The sequence below is a fragment of the Cervus elaphus genome, chromosome 11, assembly GCF_910594005.1.
Source record: "Cervus elaphus chromosome 11, mCerEla1.1, whole genome shotgun sequence".
Lineage (NCBI taxonomy): Eukaryota > Metazoa > Chordata > Mammalia > Artiodactyla > Cervidae > Cervus > Cervus elaphus.
This window is the reverse complement of record NC_057825.1, coordinates 77389358-77409500: the sequence shown is the minus strand read 5'-3', so window position 1 is coordinate 77409500 and position 20143 is coordinate 77389358. Positions and strand designations below refer to the sequence as shown.

The 20143-nt window shown below is 35.3% G+C and overlaps 1 protein-coding gene across 1 annotated transcript in view; it reads right to left on the bottom strand.

Annotated features, from left to right (window-relative positions):
* The window catches only part of LRPPRC (leucine rich pentatricopeptide repeat containing), a 99517-nt gene that overhangs the window by 33963 nt on the left and 45411 nt on the right, over positions 1–20143 (bottom strand). The window contains exons 22-25 of the mRNA XM_043918124.1: positions 19969–20054; positions 18337–18544; positions 11026–11150; positions 10412–10518 (exon numbers count right to left, since the gene is read on the bottom strand). Coding sequence (XP_043774059.1) covers positions 10412–10518; positions 11026–11150; positions 18337–18544; positions 19969–20054 — 526 coding nt within the window. The remainder of the gene's footprint in view (positions 1–10411; positions 10519–11025; positions 11151–18336; positions 18545–19968; positions 20055–20143) is intronic.

Here is a 20143-nt window from a genome sequence, read left to right as displayed (position 1 = left end):
ATAAACCAATGGCTTTTAAAGAAACATGCCTTGTAAAACTTAGTGATGAAAGTATTGTGATTACCACACATGCTTGCTTAGTATCAAAAACTAAATGTTTCAAGAGATAAGTACTAAAAACAATCCAAGTACTCAGTTAGTTCATAGTCTTAGTTTATTTCAATAATTGAGATGTATGTTATAGCCTCAGTTAGGAATAACTAATAATTAGTCAATAACTCTGGCTTCAAAACAACTACTTTACAATTTTGGATACTGAAATAAAAGACAAACCACTTCACATGTAATTTTAAGGATCTGTCACTCTACCTACAGCATCTTCATCATCTATGAGGGCTTCCCTAAGAAAACACTACATTATTTAATACATGATCACAGTCCAGAGGACATATCTTTACTGCTTTCTCTACTCAGTTTTGTGGACTACATCAAGCAACCCTCAAATCTGATCTCTTATTTCTAAGCCCTCATTATGTTTTATTTCTTAAAATAATATCGTACAATGTTAAATTAAAAGCTGACGCAAGAACCAACACCTCAGGGCTTTGGTAGAACGGCAGAAAAATTGGTATAGAAGTTTGTAAATTAAGTGTTCTCATTCTAACTGTGCAAGTACCCACATTTTGGGTTACAAGAAATAAATGTGGAATAAATTAACCGTTGACATATATACATTCTCAAACATCACTACAATTTCTACTCAAGGATGTTCTCACATTATCTGTTCTGTTTCACATGCGTTACACTGAAAACGAAGCCAACATCAAATGTACACAAAAAGCCCTTGAAAAAAATACTAGATAATCCTCTTTAGAACATGGCAAAATGTAAGGGCTACATTCACTTACAACTTTCAATATTATTGCTCATCCAAATGGCAATGATCTAAATAGCACAACCGTCATGACAAACTCTTCCTTTTTGTGGCCGATTAATCTGCCTGTCACTGGCAGGACAACTGACTTACATGGCAGATATTCCTATGCTTCACTATGAAATTAAGGACTGTTTTCCCAAATGAATCTCAATCATCAAAAGAACATCTAGGTCAGATTAACTAAATCTCCTAGGCTTCTATAACAGTCTACATTTCTGGCTTATCTCTTAACATCTTATTGAATTTTAAACACTGTAAGTTGAAAGCAAAAGACAAAAAAAAGAAAAGAAAATGTAATAAAGACATGGAGAACAGAATTCTAATTGGGATGCTAAATATAACTTATCCAAAACCAGTTAAAGCGTAATTAAAACAATGAACTCAACTCTAATTTTTCCTGTTTTTCCTATGTACAATCTATTTAATAGACAGTGAGGATAAAGTAATTATTGTAATTAAACAAAACAAACAAACAGCATGTTTGTTTCCACCTGGGTTACTGTGCTTCAAAACACACTTTTGTGCAGCTGCAATTCAGAACTAGGTTCACTTGTATCAGAAAAAAGTAATCCCAATTTAAAAAATAATTTTCATTAATTTTTTTATATCACTGATATAAATTTGCTGTTATCATAACAGGTTTCTATGTATATTAGTAGAAACAGATATCAAGTATAATATTGATAATTATCGTTTTGAAGTGAAAACAGACAAAGATTCTTCTACTTCAAACTCAACCTCAAAGGAAATCATTTTAAATTTAACTAAAATAGTGATTTTTACCTGTTCTAAGTTTTGTTACCATTACTGCTAGAAATGGAAAACCACTACTCTGGCTTCACATCCTCTAGCTGAAGTAGTAGGAGCAAAATCAAATGCACAAGGAGGATGGGACAAACAAAAACAGTTTTTTGACAGTTAAAAAACCCAAGCATCAATCCCCAGAGCCAAAACAGCAAGGAGTAAAAGGGTATCATGGTAATTATTAAAACTTTCAACAATTGTCCTTTCTCTACACTCTCCAGAGACAGACTTAAAGACCATGTCTAGTAAGGAGGAAAATATGGCTGAGCAAGTCAAACCAACAGTCTAATTATCCTTAACTAAATATGATCCTGGTGTTACAGAAGATACTAAGTAACTCGTGGGAGAGAGGGAGTATAAACTGGCATGAGAACTGACATCTCCTGACATTTGGGGGACAGAAGCGGGAGAACTGGAGAAGGAAACGGCAACCCACTCCAGTATTCTTGCCTGGGAAATGCCATGGACAGAGGATCCTGGCGGGCTGCAATGCATAGGGTTGCGAAAGTCGAACACAACTGAGCACACACACGCACACAGTGGGGGAACTAGCTCTAAAATCCCTTCTTTATATATGAGATCCATTTTGGCTTATTAAGGCAGGCAAATGAGAATAAAGCCCTGAATCTGATCTGTTAAAAAACAAAGGAAGGAGGAACAAAGGTTGGGAGACTGCTATAATCCAAAATTTTGGTCCTAAAGGCAAAGTCATAAAAAGAAGGGATTTGTCCCCTGAGAAGACAGCAAATTTACTCTGGCTGAAATGTTATGGCAGAGAAAGAGGGAGGGAAAATTCAAGAAAGAGAAATTCTGGAGAAATTTTAAGTTGTTTTGGTGGTTCAGATATTAAAGGTTGCGAGATCATGGAGGCTGAATTGAATACATGAAAAAGAAAGTGAAGTGTCAGTTGCTCACTCGTGTCTGATTCTTTGAGACCCCATGGACTGTAGCCCACTAGGCTTCTCTGTCCATAGAATTCCCCAGGAAAGAATACTGGAGTGGGTTGCCATTCCCTAGTTCAAGGGATTTTCCTGACCCAGGGATCGTACCCGAGTCTCCTGCATAGAAAGCAGATTCTGTACCATCTGAGCCATCAGGGAAGCCCCATATTGAATATATAAATATATCAAATCAACAGGTCCAACACCTTAACTTAATGAAACGTTATATCTTATCTCAATTTTTTAAAAAGAGAGATCATGGAAGCAGAGGCAGAAATGGTGTAAGGGAACCAACAGAAAATTTTGAAATCAGGATGCAATCTCCAAATCCATGACAACTACTAACTAAAGAACCTCCACACTCATAGCCTGAACAGAAGTTTCACCACCCAAATTACTCCTCAGAGTTGTTCTGTGAAGCTCACATGAAGATGTACATGAAAATCATCTGAGAAGTATTAAAATGTTACTAATATCGGTTATACTGCTAAGCTTGTAATCTAGGTTTGAACCTCAAGAGACAAGGTTAGAGGAAAAAATGCTAAGTAAGTTTAAAGTAGACTCTTACTCATCTTGGTGTTTGTATCCTGAGAACGTGGCTCTAATTACTGAGCTGCTCAAAGGGTTAAGAATAAAACTGATACAATTCTATACAGAAACTTTTAATATGGTTATTTAACATTTCATGTCATCATTTAACTTTCTGTACTTGTCTGTACCATCTCTCCCTGGACGTAAGCTGCAATCTTAAAACCATTCATAAAATGAATTATCTAAACAGTGTTAATTTATTTAAATGGCCCACAACACTTCTTTCCTGGGAGGTGAATGAACTTGACTAAAAGAATGAAGTCATTTTCTCTAAACAAAGAAATACCACCCTATTTTATCATAATATGTAGCAAAAGAAGTATGGGACTAGAATACTAGAACTCAGGAGGCCTGGGTTTTAGTCCAATCTTTGCTACTATGAACCATAAAAGAGGTGTCTATAAACACACAACAAAATTTTTGTCTTTATGCATCAGGGGCCTTAAAAATGGTAATAACATATGATCCACTTCCAAGAAATGATCCTAAGTAAATAATCTGAAAAACAAATATACTAGGAGGTAAAGATGTGAATTATGAGGACTACTTACAATAGTGAAAAATTTTCTCAAAAGAGGAATGGGCAAATCATCTTATACAAAAGAATGATGTAGTCATTAAAAATGCTTCAGAACAGTTCTTATCGACATTCAGAGAATGCAGAGACAATGATGTAGGGTGAAGAAAGTATTATGTAAGCTATATGATTCAATTTCAAGTATATACAAAAGAAATATGCATTGAATAAAGGACAGAAAACCTACAAAGATGACTAGATGAGTAGTGGCACTGATAGTGAGTCTTTAAACTTGGTGTATTTTAAACATTAACACATGTTAAGCTTTACTTGACTCTATACACAGGGGGAGGGTTTTCCTGGTAGCTCAGCTGGTAAAGAATCCGCCTGCAATGCAGGAGACCCCAGTTTGATTCCTGGGTTAGAAAGATCCCCTAGAGAAGGGATAGGCTACCCACTCCAGTATTCATGGGCTTCCCTGGTGGTTCAAGACAGTAAAGAATCCACCTGCAATGTGGGAGACCTGGGTTCGATCCCAGAGGATCCCCTGGAGAAGGGAATGGCAACCCACTCCAGTATTCTTGCCTTGGAGAATCCCCATGGACAGAGGAGCCTCATGGGCTACAGTCCATGGGGGCTGCAAAGAACTGGACACGACTGAAATGACGAAGCACAACACAGCATACACAGGGGAACAATCAGGTTGACCATCATCACTGGGAAGACAAAATACAACACACCAAATGTATTTATCTGATATTACAAGTGTATAAAAATAATTTGTGAACATTTCCCCAGTTGCACATTTCATTCCAGAATGTGCCAGAAGAATACTGGAAGGAACGAGGGACAGTTAGCCTACAGAGGATGAGACTGAAGAAGAGAGAAAAGGGTTTGACTTCCAACACAAGAAAGAACATCACAGAGAAAGCAGAGCACAAAGCTAACATTCAGTGTTTAACACTGTCCCAGACACTCTAGATGTGGTCTTAGCAGTGCTGTCTGACGGAGCCTTAAGAGAAAGAACAGGGATAGAGAAGAAAAGTCCTGTCCTGCTCTGGGGCCTTTGCACAGGTAGCGTCCTCTAAGTGAGATGTTTTTGCTTCCACTTATTACATGCCTTGCTCCTAGTTCATCCTTTAGGTCTCATCCCAAACATAACTTCCTCAAAAAGATCTAGTCTGAAATAGATACTTTTATAGCACGTTCTGTTACAATAAAACAATTATTGCACTTTCATCTTTCTAAAGTCTATCTTTAGGACAGACTGTAAGATGTGATCCCTAACCCTTAAGGAAGGGAGAGAGAAATGGACGGGAAATTGATCATGCTGGGAAGCCATGCAAATTTTAGAAACCATGCAAATTTTATCAACCACCTTAGTTAAAGGACATTACCCAGTTTCTTTTTTTTCCTCCAACTTTACCCGGTTTGAAGTGACGAAATCTGCCAATGCCAACTTTATAAGGGTTCATAATGGGAGGTGCTGCTGTCAGATCTAAGTTAGAGCTCAATGCATCTTAAGTCAGAGCTTAGATGATCTTATGCCTCTGTTAATTCATCATTTTTGTTTAGTTGCTCAGTCATGTCCAACTCTCTGCAATCCTATGGACCATAGCCTGCCAAGCTCCTCTGTCCACGGGATTTCCCAGGCAAGAATACAAGGGTGGATTGTCATTTCATTCTCCAGTGGATCTTCCCATGTCTCCTGCTTGGCAGGCAGATTCTTTACCACTGAGCCACCTGAGAAGCCCTTAATTCATCACCAGTCAGTTCGATAGCTCAGATGTGTCTGACTCTTTGCAACCCCATGGACTGCAGCACGCCGGGCTTCCCTGTCCCTCACCAACTCCCAAAGCTTGCTCAAACTCATGTCCATCAAGTCGGTGATGCCATCCAACCATCTCATCCTCTGTTGTCCCCTTCTCCTGCCTTCAATCTTTCCCAGTCTCCACCATACTTTCTGCTAACTAAGGTCACTAGCATTGAGATATCTACTATTACATATCATTTAAAATGACTGAGTAAAGTGTCCTGAAAATCCCTACAACCACTATCCTAATTCAGATCCTATTAATCTTACTGTCCCAAACCTCCTTTCACCTATCACACATCCTTCTGCTAGTATAAACTTCTTTCTAACATTGCTGAGAATTCACTGTCTTCTGAATGAACTCCAGCTGCTTATTCAGATACTGAAGGGTCTCTGGAAACAACCTACCCTTACAAGATATTTCTTATAAATCCTATACCCCAGGATGAAAGATTTATTTAGGAAATCAGGAAAAAAATAAAACTGGCTTTGTTTGCAGTTGACAAGATCTTACATGTAGAAAATACTAAAGATTCCACCAAAAAACTATTAGAACTGATCAATGGATTCAGTAAAGTGGTAGGATGCAGAATAAACATAAAGAAGTCAGTTTGACTACTATCCACTAGGAACAAAATACCTGAAAAAAAAAAAATTGAAACACTCCTAATTCACAAGATTATCAAAATGATTAAAAAAAAACAAACCCTAGGAATAAATTTAACCAAGGCTATGAAAGATCTGTACATTGAAAATTATAAGACTTAAGTCAGACACACAACACACACATACACTCACGCACATAGAAGTCCTGCCATTTGTGTCAACACAGATGGACCATGAAGGCATCATGCTAAGGAAAATAAGTCAGAAAAGGGGGAAGACTTTATGATTATCACTTATATGTGAAATCTTAAAAAGCCAAACTCCTAAAACCAGGACATAAAATGGTGGCTGCCAGGGTCTCGGGGGTGGGGGGGAACAGGGAGATGCTGGTCAAACAGTACAAACTTCCAATTCTAAAATGAATAGGTTCTGGAGATCTAATGCACAACATCACAATTATACCTAATAATACAGCTTATGTACACACACACTCTCATATTTGAATGTTGCTAAAAACAGATCTTAAATGTTCTCACCACAGAAAGGGTAATTGTTACATGAGGTAACGGAGCTGTTAAATAACACTACTATGGTAATCATTTTGTAATATATAAGCATATCAAACCAACAGGGTGTACACTGTAAAGTTATACAATGTTAAGTGTTACTAATATCTCAATGAAGCTGGAGGAAAAAAGGAACTATTTAGAGATTTCCCTTTTCTACTTCTTTGCTCTACCTCTAATACCTTTAATACACTTCCAACCCCATCAGACTCCCAAATGTGAAGAGTACTACCACATCCATCAATCCACACCCTAAATCCGGTTATCAGTAAAGTCACCTAATTTCCTACATTAAGAATAAGTTTCTCTCTTGAACTCTCAAAACCATTTATATTTTTCTTATAGCAGTTAATAGTTGTCAGTCTAATACAGATGTTATCTTCATGTATTAATCTTGTGTTCAAGAAGCTTCACATTAATTCCTTGAGGATCAATCTAGGTCTGATTTACTTTTCTCTCCCTTAGCCTTTCTTTTAGAGGAAAACAACACTCTTTCTGAATATATATAGAATAAGAATATATATATATCCTCACTACTGAAAACTCAAGAAAATACAGAAAAGTATATAGCAAAATACCAGGTATAATTCCACTCTCCTGCAATAAACGATGGTTAGAAATATAAAACTATGTTAAAACATAATACATTTATGATATATGTAAACCAATTCATTTTAAAAACACAGGTCATATAATACACCAAATCTTGTCTTGGTCTTCATTTAATGAGAGCATTTTTATGACTGGCTGACTGGCTTATCTTATCTCCCACAGTGCTGAGGATACAAAGAAGCTTTATTGTATATTTTGCTTTGGAAATTCAACCCTAGCAAATCTACCCATGGATAACACACTGTTGCATTTTGAGGAATGATAAAAATGTTGTTCAGTATTTATTATGTTCTTTCATGTGCTGGTACCGTCCTAGTTTATTACTATTCATTACTTTTAAGATTTTCAATAATCCTTAGAAAATCACAAAGGAGAACTCCAGGCCTTGAATTTTAACAGTCAAAAAATCGAGTTTCCCCCTCCTACACTGCTGGTGAGAATGTAAATTGGTACAGTAACTATGAAGAACAGTATGAAGGTTCCTTAGAAAGATAAAAATTGAGTTACCAAATGACCCTGCAATCCCACTCCTGGGCATGTATCTGAAGAAAAACATGGCCCAAATGGATACATGCACCCCAGTGTTCATTGCAGCACTGTTACAATAGCTAAGACATGGAAGCAACCTAAATGTCCATTGACAGAGGAACGGATAAAGAAGATGTGGAACATATATACAATGGAATATTACTCTGTGATTAAAAAGAATGAAAAATGCCACCTGCGGCAACATGGGATAGACCTAGAGCGTGCCATATTAAGTGAAGTAAGTCAGACAGAGAAGGAGAAACATGGTATGACATCCCTTATATGTGGAATCTAAAAAGAAATGATATAAATGAACTCAAAAAACAGAAACAGACTCACATTCTTCAAGAACAAGCTTATGGTTGCTGTTGAGGGTGGTGGGGGGGAAGAATGGGGAAAAGGGATAGTTAGGGAATTTGGGATGGACATGTACACACAACTATATTTAAAATGGATAACTAGCAAGTACCTACTGAATACCACATGGAACTCTGCCACTCTGTTAAGTGGCAGCCTGGATGGGAGGAGGAATTTGAGGGAGAATGGATGTGTGTATATATATTGCTGAGTCCCGTTGCTGTTCATCTGAAACTCCGATAACACTTTGTTTGGCTACGCTCTAATACAAAATAAAAAGTTAAAAAAAAAAATTCAAGTTCCTACTTTAATTCAACTCCAACTAACCATTAAGAAAAAAAAACTAAAAATGTGCCTCAAATATTTCCATATATTGCATGCCTTGCTGTCCTACCCTAGGGTATTGCAGAAGGATTCTGTAAAGCTATTCTTTATCCTTTAAGCAGTTCTATACACTTTCACTATAAAAGTTCTGCCATCAGTATACAGCCATTCCTAAATGATTACACTCAACGAACTGTTGTACACTGGCAAAACCTTAAGTAATTAAGAGGCAGCGTCTCTTGCCTATTCATGTGACAAGCATGTACCTTACACTAAGCATAATTTTGTGAATTACGTGGGGTGAAGAAGACAACAGAGTCTCTATCTTTAAGGGGCAAAGAAAATAAATATTATTATTACCATAATTCAAGAAACATGCAAGCTGCTTTACATACTAAATTATGTGATTGAATCTTAAAGATACTATATTCCCTTTCACAGATGAGGAAGCTTAACAAGGTTTAGTAACTTATTCTTTATCACAATAGGAAGTAGATGACAAAAGGAGAACCCACTCTTAAGCCTTTTGCTCTTCCTATTATGTCTTGCTTATTACACAGAGAGAGGCATCTGCTTTCCTGCTGTAGAACCTCTAATCGCTATTGTCTGAATGCCTGAATTTTATTTCTGCTCTGATCAGTGCCTTACTATATTGATAACATGCATACAGAGTTGCAGAACTCAACAGGCAGAGAGCTCCCCTCATTTTCAGACGCCTACACTGTGCACTTCCAAGTGAGAGAATTTATACCCTTTCCTAGAAAATACAAATGAACTACTTGAGCTACAAAGGCACCTGTCCGAGACAGTACCCCCTACTTCCCTCTGCTAGAAGGACAGACTGGTTTAAAGAGAAAAAAAGAAGAAAGTTCTGAATTAATTTCACAGTCCTTTTTCATACTAGACATTTCTCTTCTTTGAAAAATGTCAAGAGAAACTAATAATTTTCTGGGTTGTGTGCCTATATTTTCAAATCCATTATATGCAGTCATCATCATAAAAGCAAGGAGGCCAAATACTACCTCTGTGTCTCATCCATCATGGGACACCCATCATGGGACATCCATCATGTGCACTTTCGGGAAAAGATGGCTTGCTAGCAATAAGGTATATCTGAGAGAAACATGATGACTGATATATTTATAAGTTTATTTTACACACATTAAGCAGTATCTAAGATGATGTGTCCATCTTCTATGAAATGATTTTTTAGGGGACAGACTGTTTTAAAACCGAAATTAATCACAATTTGGACAGACTTCATAGTTGCCCTTTGACTTATCAATTTCAGTAAGCAAAATTTCAATCAAGCCTAGATAAAATATACTAATCCTAAATAGCCCAGGTTTGTCACCTACCATTTCCCATAAGCTGCTTACCATAGTGAAAAAAAAAAGAAGAAATTTTAAATTAAATGCCAAACAGTTGCAGACAGCACTTGTTTGGCTGATTAACTTGTAGACAAGCATTACAAATAAATCTGAGCATGGTCTGCAGCAAATTAAATTCCACTGCTTTTAAGAACAAAGAATTCCTTGGCAAAGAGGATTAGCAACTTTACACCCAGGAATGCCAGTTTAATTTAATTGTTCCACAATCCAAGATTTAATATGCAAATGTCATTTTGATATATAACAGTGAATTTAACAAAGTGAAGAAACAAATTCAATATACAACCAGGCTGCCTTTTCTGAACTGTAATTACATACAATAAAGAAGCTGGCCGAGTCTCCCCCCCTCACCCCACATTATTGGGACTGAATTATATTAACGTGAATCAAAAAAAAGTGTAATTAAAGGCTAAAATTTTTAAACATATTCTAATTAAGAGTCTAAATAGCTGTACAGATTAGAATACTGTAGTTAACATCATACCTCAATGATCTTCTTGGCTTCTTTGTAATTTCCTGTTTGTAGGAAGGCAAAGAAGAGATCATAGAGCATAGTCATTTCACCCTGTTCTTGGCTCACAAAGTCCATTGCTAGAGAGGAAAGAAGAAAATATATTAGAAGAAAAAATATAGAGTAACACAGTATCACTTGAAGAATTCTGAACAAATATCAGAAAACTTTAAAATAAATATTCAGAATAACTTAAAGCTTATAGCTATATGAAACAATTTTCTGTAACATTCTTTACCTAACAGCATATATTTATGACATTAAGCACTTATGACTAGCTTCAAAGAGAAATGGTGAGATTGGATGAAAATCCCCACAAAGGCAGATCATCAAAAAGTGGAGCAAAAAAAAATAACCAAGGGCAACTTTTCAAAATGAACAGTTACTAAAAACAAGGACATCTGTAACATTAAAAAAAATTTACCTGATATTTTTCTCTTCAACTCAGAAGCGCAACAAAAGTTTCTCTGGATGTGCTTGTCTTCCTGTTAAATTTTCTCCTCATAGCAACACATTAAGATTACAAAAGCAAGAAAGAGGAGGAAAAAAAAAGACTAAGAACCCTAAGATATTAGAAGATAACTAACCTTTCTGAATTAGCTCAGTCTCGCCTTTCTCTATCAGCTTACACAAGACATCATGAATCCTTGGCAGGATTTTATACTTTTTATAGCAGTCAATGGTGCTTTCAAGAGCAGCAGGTAAGTCATCCCTTGGAAACAACAAAATATTAACAATGAAAAAAATATATCTAATTAATCTGAAAGATACACAATGACAAGTCAAAAAGTACACAGGCAGCTTTTACTTAAGTAGACTACCACAAAGCCAAAATGGAAAAAAAAAAAAAAATAATCCTTATATAAAAATCAGTGTTCAGAGTACAGACGTCATCAGTGGCTCCTTGTTTCCTCTGCTTCACCTTTTATTATTTCACTTGCTAAATGGCACTTTTTAATTAAGAGTCCAAAAGATGAAGGCATTTTCTCATATTATATAGAAGTTGCTGTAAGAATGCATTGTTTCTAAAAACAAGGACTACTATCAAATATTTTTTCCAACCACTTACATTTATGGTTCTCAATAATCAGATTTGGGAAACTTTACTAAATGTGCATCATTGGTCATCAAGAACTTCTCCAGCACTTTCACCTTTCTCACCATAATGTCCAAACTGCTGCCTCTCCAGATAAAGAGGAAATAACTTCAGGACTCATACTAGGTGTGTAATTAATTTAAAAGATATTTTCATTAAGTTATTTATTAAATAAAGAGTAAGGAAATACATTCTTGTGGGTCCTCAAAACCTATTTTATCCTTTGGGAAACATCAGTATAAGAAGTTATTAAGACCTTGGGAAAGCTGTTTAGATAATGTGATCCATGTCTACCTGCCACTTTCCTTTATTTTTAAATAGATGAGGAAACTAAGGCATCTAGAGATTGACTGATTAGCCTCAGGCCACTAGGAAGGTACTGCCATCAGGTCACTGGATTCCCCTTTTCAGAGTACATCTAATTATACATTATGCTCTATTAAAAAGCAATGTTTAACCTAATAAGGTGATATAATTTGGAATAATAAATTTAAAAGATTTTTTAAAAGAAAGTATGAAATGTACTTAGAAAACAAACAAACATGGTTACAGGTATGGATCAAAAAGTATAGCTAGTGATAATCTTTGTGGAGAAAACACATTTCTCTCACACGTGCAACAGTTTTTGAAAGGAAGAAAAGCCTTTTAAAATTTTCCGCTGAAGCCCTCACATTTTGGTTCATTATACAAATGTTATGTTGCCCTAGATTGAATTACTATTTTATCCAGATTAAGATTTTAAACTGTACTAAAAAGTACAATACCATGAAGAAGCGTTAATTTTACTGCAATAATACTGACACAGTGAAAATGAGCCGATCGGAATGGAACTCCACCTCATCCCCTTACTGAGCCTGTTTACAGTGCATCTTCTGGTACCCCACAGAGTCATTTGAATTTTTGTCATTTGGGGTGAAGACTAAATTACAGGTTAATTTCAAAACTGCAAGTAGATGCTGCAGGCTAGATTACTGTCATACAAGGGAAATGCTACAGAAGCTACCACATAGGATATAAAGCTTTATATAATCAGTATTTTCCTTTGCTTCGGATACAAGTTCAGTTATTACCTTTCCACAATCCCATTTAAGGGAAAAACAAAATATTTTCAAAAGAAAAACTAACACATAACGGATTTTTAAAAGGCAGGATGATTTGCTTTTTCAGGTCAATTCCCAAACTAGAATAGTATTGTATCTCAATTCTATTTTCCCTACATTAGGTCAAAGCTATCAATAAATGAATGAGTAACTGTTCGGTCAATCAAAGAGACACACTAATAGTCTTTGGTCTCCAAATATATGCTTCTGAAGATTACACATGCTCAGAACAACAACAGAAAAGACAAGGATAGCAAAATGGAAACAATTCATATATATTTGTTAGTAATTTTAAATAACAATGTCACTGATCCTAGGTTGCCAACAAAATGAATTAAAAATCTGTAATGAAACATTTCATACCTACTGATGATAGAAATAACTTATGACTAGTCATTTCTTTTCCATTCCTATTTACATTCTGACTTACGTTTGGCTGGATCATGTAACCTTAAGAAAGAGACAAAAATATCCATTCCTCATATAATTTGATGTCATCATAATCTTTCCTATTTAAGCCTGAAAATTCTGGTTATGGAAATTAAAAATATGAGAAAGTATCTAAAACTGACATTGCTAAAATATTGTATTTTGTATACTCAAACAAAATACTCATAGGACTTTTGAATTTCAATCCTAATTGAGAAGTACTACATGCAGCTTGGCTATAACAATGTGACATATTTCAAGAAGTGGTGATAAAAAGTAGATTATCACAACAGTTGAACTCAAGGATCTTTGGGTCTCCTCTCAGTTCTAATACTCTAATGTGAGGTTCTATGAATTTGAGCTTAGTAGGTTCACCATCTCAAATGTTTCACACTAGCAGAGAAAACCATCACATGACTACTACTTGTATTAGGCAGGATTACATCAGTAAGTGCAGCAAAATATCAAATGGAAAAAGGTTGAAACTGCTTTACACCCAAACGTGGGGGAAGATTTAATTAATTAGTGTAATTCTATATCCTAAAATGACTTTGCTTTCTTCTGTATGCTTTAAAACACTAGAACTGATTTAAAACTCTACTCTAAAATAGAAATAAAAATTTAGCCACTGCTTTCAGAAACCTCAAACAATACTAAGTGAAAACCAACTCTAACATATTATCTCTCAGAAAATCCACTATGATATTTTCAATGACTAGACACCCCTCAAAGTATTTCAGTGATATATATAAAGTAATCTTCATAAATAAAATATATGCTAATAAAAAGTAAGCAATCATTTAAAAGTATTTGTGATTGATACAAATTAACTCAATATGACTTTAAACAAAATTCTACAAGCTGATGAAATAAAAGTAGAATGGAACAAAGATCTTATAACGATACCAGAAAACAAAGCCCTCCTAACTCAAATTTCTTTATAAATAAACTAAAAATCACAAATGTGTTTCATACAAACTTGAACTGTTAGAACAGGAACAACCAGTGATAACTATCTATTTACCTATCGATAGCTTTAAACTTAGTCTGCTTACCCATAACTTCCAATTCAGAAAGTATACTTAATCAAAATTTTAAATGACAAATATTGATTTTTTTAATTGGAATAAAGTGCTTCGACATTATGCATCAAGTGCTGGTGAAGTGGCAATTTACCTAAAGAGCTTACCGACTGAAAAGCTCTCAAAATCTGAAATCACTAGAGAAAAGAAGGTCGTTGGGGGGAAAAAAGTTCAAAACAAGGGAGAGGGGGAAAACACCTTAACACTCTTAAACTCCGACTATTCTATAAACCTTAAGCAGATGTTCAGTGTGGAAAGAAATCATTCCAGGAGAAATCACAGACTTTGCAAAAATTATTCTGTTAAGAGAACCAGTCCCTGAAAGAGCTAAATGTTTTTTTTTTTTTCTGTTCATCATCTATAAATGAGGAATCTTCAAGGAGACTGGTGTTGCAATTACAACTAATCCTCCCCAAAAAATTAACTGTGTTGAAGGCTTTGTAATTTCCCTAGGTACAATTTAGCTGTCACTTACTTTAAAATTTACTCAAACATGCGTTCGGAACAGCACTAACTTCACATGTCAAGTGCTTTCCAGCCAATTGAGTCTAAACTGGAAGTCGGTGTTAAACAACTGAATGATTAGACAAGATAGCTCATTTCCCTGCTCTTTTGTTCAGAATAAAATGCCACATTTACATTATCAGGCTCAACAGGATTTTCTGACAGAGGGAGAAAAAACCCTACTGAACACTGTCCGTACTGAGCACATGAAGCCTGTCATTTCCCAATCATCCTTCAAAAAGCAATAGCCATGAATGTAACTTAATTACGACCCAATGATCCTTGACGAAAAATCATCTTATCACTGTCCTGTTCCCCTAGGGCAAATGAACCACTTTTGTCCTTTGGCACGGATGATGCTAAATTCTTAATTGCAATAATGGAGTAAAAGAGCCAAACCTCCTTAATTTCCTTTCAGCACATAAAGAGTTTTACTCTAGAAGGCAAGCATTCCCATAAATAATAAAAGTATCCAGTACAAATGAAGATGCCAAAATTAAAGGGAAGTGTATATGACAGAATAACCACCATCCTAAAAAAGTAGATTTCCCACTTCTGCAACACACTGAAGTGTTACAGTGTGTGAGTTTTAAAATGTACTGGCATAGGTTCATCTTAACGGAAATTGTGAACTCAAGATTAACATAGTAAGAATTCTGGGAGGATTATATGCACAAAGTCCATGATTCACTTAAATGAAATGCATGTGGGTATATACAGCTTATAGCACAAATCAGCACAGAAAAATCCTTAATGGAAAGCAGAAATTAAAGTTTCTTTGATCATTTGCACTAAATAATCCAGTTAAACAGCTTCAAATATTTTTCATATGCAACGAAACCAAAATGAATCAGCTATACAAGAAGTGAACCTGAAACTGCATCATACAAATTCTTAGGCTTTTAAAACTAATGGCCAGATTTCATTAATTTTATTTCCTTTACCATAGCACAAAGACTAATCAAAAGCTCTTTTAACCTATTTTAAAACATTTTTCTTTCTTTCTTAGTATGGAGTATCCAGGTCATCTTTCTGAATCAAGCATGATTTCAATTAAAAAAATATTTTTTAAGTAGTTACAAAGGAAAATGTTTAATGTTCATGTGGACTACATGTAGACATGTGGCTTATAGAACCCCAATGTAAACGAAACACATGAAAATTTTGTTCAATTCAGCATGTTTCTTTTCTGTTCGATACAAGAATTATTTTGATAATACAAATCAGATTAAACAACTTCAAAATTTTGCAAAGCTGTCATTATTTTGGATTTCCTTGAGCAAATGAATAAAACAAAACGTATTATTTTTCATAACAATAAGGACTTTATACACTATCCGGTAACAAACAGATACAATTAAATTTCTCCTGTGTTTTATCCGATGCTGGAAAATTCAGTTCAAAATTAAAATCTACTGAATCTTAAAGATCACCTTTCTAAGGAACTCAACCTCACAGATTTGTTCCAGAATTACAGTATGTAAGTGACAGCTTTCTTCACAGTCTGGCAATGATTTTCCAAAAAGGAAAGGATGAAGATTTTGTATCATGCTCTGAAATGTTTCTCTTAATTTGACCTCAAGTTTGAATAAAAGGCTCATTCTCCAGATGAGCTTATACCTGCTGAGGCCAGTTACATGATATTATTGAAGATCAAACATATTTAATCAAGTCAAATACATGTAGACTTTTGGGGAGGCCAGTGTAATTAATCCTAGTACTGCACTTGTCATAATTCTGAATAATTAGCTATCTTCCATCATTTGGAAAAACACAATTGAAAACAAGTTTCAAAATCAATGTTTTCCTCCAACTTAGCCCCGATTAGGAGTGCTACTACTGTACTCTGCAAAACATGAAATTTCCTTTATCCCCTTAATTTCTTCTTTCTGACTCTAAAAGAGTCGACAGAAAGTTTTTATCATGACAGATGAAACTGAAAGATCTTGTCAGGGAAAAAGGCTCTGCAAAGCAGAGACAGCAAAAAACAAAAACAAAGTTAGGCAAATAAAAATGGAAGGTAACAATTTCTCTTTATATCTGAAAGCAGTAAAAAAAAAAATCATAAAAGGTACTAATTTACATTTCTCTAGCCCAATTAACAGGGACAGTCAAATTTAACTGAGACAAACAAATCCCCGTACTATTAAATCAGAAGCACAGAGTATGCGCCATGTTAACATCTGAATCCCATGCTTTTCCCATTTTCCTCTGGGGGAAGTTCTCCTTGGTTCATGAGCCCCATCTGCAGACCTTTCTCGGAAAACTTTTCATCTTCTGTCTCACGGTATTTCTGTTTGTAAGATACTTCTTTACCATGGCCTCGTTTTCATTGTTAATTATTTTATTTTTGCCCACTGATGGAGGAGGGCCTAATTCTTCTGGGCACTGGGCCCATTTCTTTCAAACCCCTATGCAGAGCTCCACATGCAATCTGCAGAGATGGGTCTTTTGAGATCATCAAAAAAATTCTTGGAGGAAGCATGTTAATTACAGGATTTCTATATAAAGTTGGCTGTGAACACGAGAACTCAGTAACACAGTAATTGTTTGAATCACTATTCTTTAAAAAGATGTAATGCTGAGATTGTGGAGGTTAAAGACTTAGCCAAATCAGTTAAGTTGATAAACTGCTTTTTGATTGGATGGCAAAGAAATTATTTCACAAATCATTTGTATGTATGAACGTGTGTGCACACATATATAAACATAACATAGTTAGATGTTTTTTATTCCACACTTTCAATATTAAATCATTCATTATATTCAATTAATTATGCTCTTAGTAAATAAAGAAAAACTACCAGAAATTTGGGAAGAATATGAGTACACTAAGATTTATCATTTACTTTTCTCCTGGCATTGATACAGCAACATCCAAACTAAATGAGAAAACCTCAATCACAAAATAAGCAATTAGAAAACTGTGCTAAGTCATGGAAGAAAGTGGCAAAGGGGAAAGATCTGAGAAATTTTTAGAAACAGAAAAGAAAAACAATGCTAGACGAAAAGAAGATAATAAAGGATGCTTTTTTATCTTACTAAAATGATTCACTCTGTACAAGAATGTAGGTTGACTTTATGATTTACACTTGAAAAAAATACCTTAAATTGGGCACCAACATGAACATTCCAAATACAGACATTTTCAAACTCAGTAAACCTTACCCTATTAACAAAATTCATCTTCTTGCCACAAGACACAGAGACACCTTATACAATAACTTAGCGAAGCTACAGTAATTCCTGTGTTGGTACACATAATTAAAACAATACACGGAAAAAAGGATCCGTCAAGAGACACTGCCACATCATAACATGAACAATAGTGATGAAGCCTAACCAAAAGTCCCAGAGAATCCTTTCTTATATTTATCAATAATTAACACTTATAAGGCTCAAAACTGGGGAAAACTAGATTTGGTTTCATGTACTATCATCACATGCCCCACCAAACCGCTCCCCCCCCCCCCCCAAAACCGCCATAGATCATTCCATTGAAAAGTAATCCATAGGACCATAGGGTTGTTGGCAATTTTAAAGGTCACCTACACCACAGACATTCTCTTATTTGGTGGCAAATAAGGCTTCCGCAGCATCACAGAGAATTTACAAAATAGAATCCCTGTATGATTAGATTCATTCTTTCAATGCCAACACTCAAAACTGAAAATTCAATTAACTTACTTTTCCAGATACAGAGTGACCAATGGGGAACTTAAGGTGGTAGATGGTTTCGCTAACCCTAGGGTCACGATGGCTTCATGCAACTGTTTTACTGTTTCAGTTTCACCTCGTAAAGCTGCACCATTTAGGATGTGGAAAAAGGACAAGACTGTTGCATCTTTGATAAGAACATCCTTCTCTTTCATCTCCTTTAGAATGTTAATAGCATCTACAATGAAGTAGCACAAAAGACCCTTAGGTAATTTCATGTAGGGAAAACAAACTGCTATTAAAACAGCATTTCAAGCCCAGCAGGAATGTAAATTCTAGTGTATAATGCCGATTTCAAGTTAATTACTACTTGCATTTCTAAACGAGACTACAATTATAAATCCACAATAGCATGGTTTTATCATTTCCCTGCAACTTTGACTACAAATTATAGATAGGGACTGTGTGCCCACTCTGCACCACATAACCCTGAACGGTCTGCCCTATAGCTGTGAGATCCTCCTAAATGGATGCTTTTATCGTTCAGAGCTAACATCTGCTAAATCACACCATTGTTTCTTCAGCAGATGGCTTGTCAGGAGGCCAGATAATAAAGATGTGTTTACACTGTATATACAGCCAGACTAATGGTCTGATACCGATAGGGCCTGTTTGCTATGTCGATACTAATTAGCCAAGCAGAGCCAATGAAAGCTTTCCAAAAGACTGCATGTTAATACATTAGATTCATTAAGCTTCATTAGGAAGGCAGAAACAAACATTTTAGGATATGGAATAAGTGCATTTTTATAATGTTGTTATTAATTATTGCACAGACAAAATGTTTTGACCGCTTTATAGAAAGTGATTTTAAAAAAGCAGGCTAATCTTCATAAAGGATTGTCTGTGTTAGAAAAATTTCCTAGGGAAAAATTCAACAATCAAGTCAAATACTTTCTCCATACATTTTTCACTATAATGATTTAAAAACAAAAAATCTTCTCTAGGAATAAAAGGAAGACAGGGAGGTTTTTTTTAAAAGTTTCAAAATAAAGTCTAATGAGAAAGTTAATAAATAATCAAATAGTTAAGAATAAATTATTAGATATAATTACATTAGGCTTAGCATTATCCCAACTATAAGAAAGTTAGAGGATACACATCAACTATATAAACAGTTAAGCTCTCTGCAAACTTCTGTGTGAAACCTTACTGAAGTATATATTTTGTTAATGTTATCAGAAGTGAAGACAAAGACGCCTGCAAAATTCGTATTCTTGAATAAAGGTTATATTTACAGGTTTTATGTCCAGCCTTCCAATGTTCTTAAGCAAAAACAAAGCCATTAGTGCAGGCATATAGGCAAATTGTGCCATAAGTCATGATCTTCAAACTCAACCCAAACAGCAATGCTAATAAAAACTAGCTGCAGAAATGCAAAAAGCACTGAGCTGTGCAAATGTAAATGACAAGCTTGCCAATCCATTAAAACTAATGGCCGACACTGTCCGCGCAGCTCTGGTTGGATTCACATGCAAATTTGTATGCAAAGTGTTGAAGCACTTTGCAGGATGGACATGATACACCATTAATATCAATTCACATGTTATTCCAGTGGGAAGATACTTGCATCACACATTTCCTTTATGTGCCGATGCTTACCTTGGAGCTTGCCATGTTTTCCCAATACTTTAACGAGTCTTACATACTTGCCGGTGTCAAGGACAGCAGAAGAATCTAAACGGTCACTAAAAATTAAAGCCATATTTATATTATGTTAGAAGTTGTTTAACTGTTAATAGCAGTGCAGTATCTACTTGACCACTTTTCCAAAAAT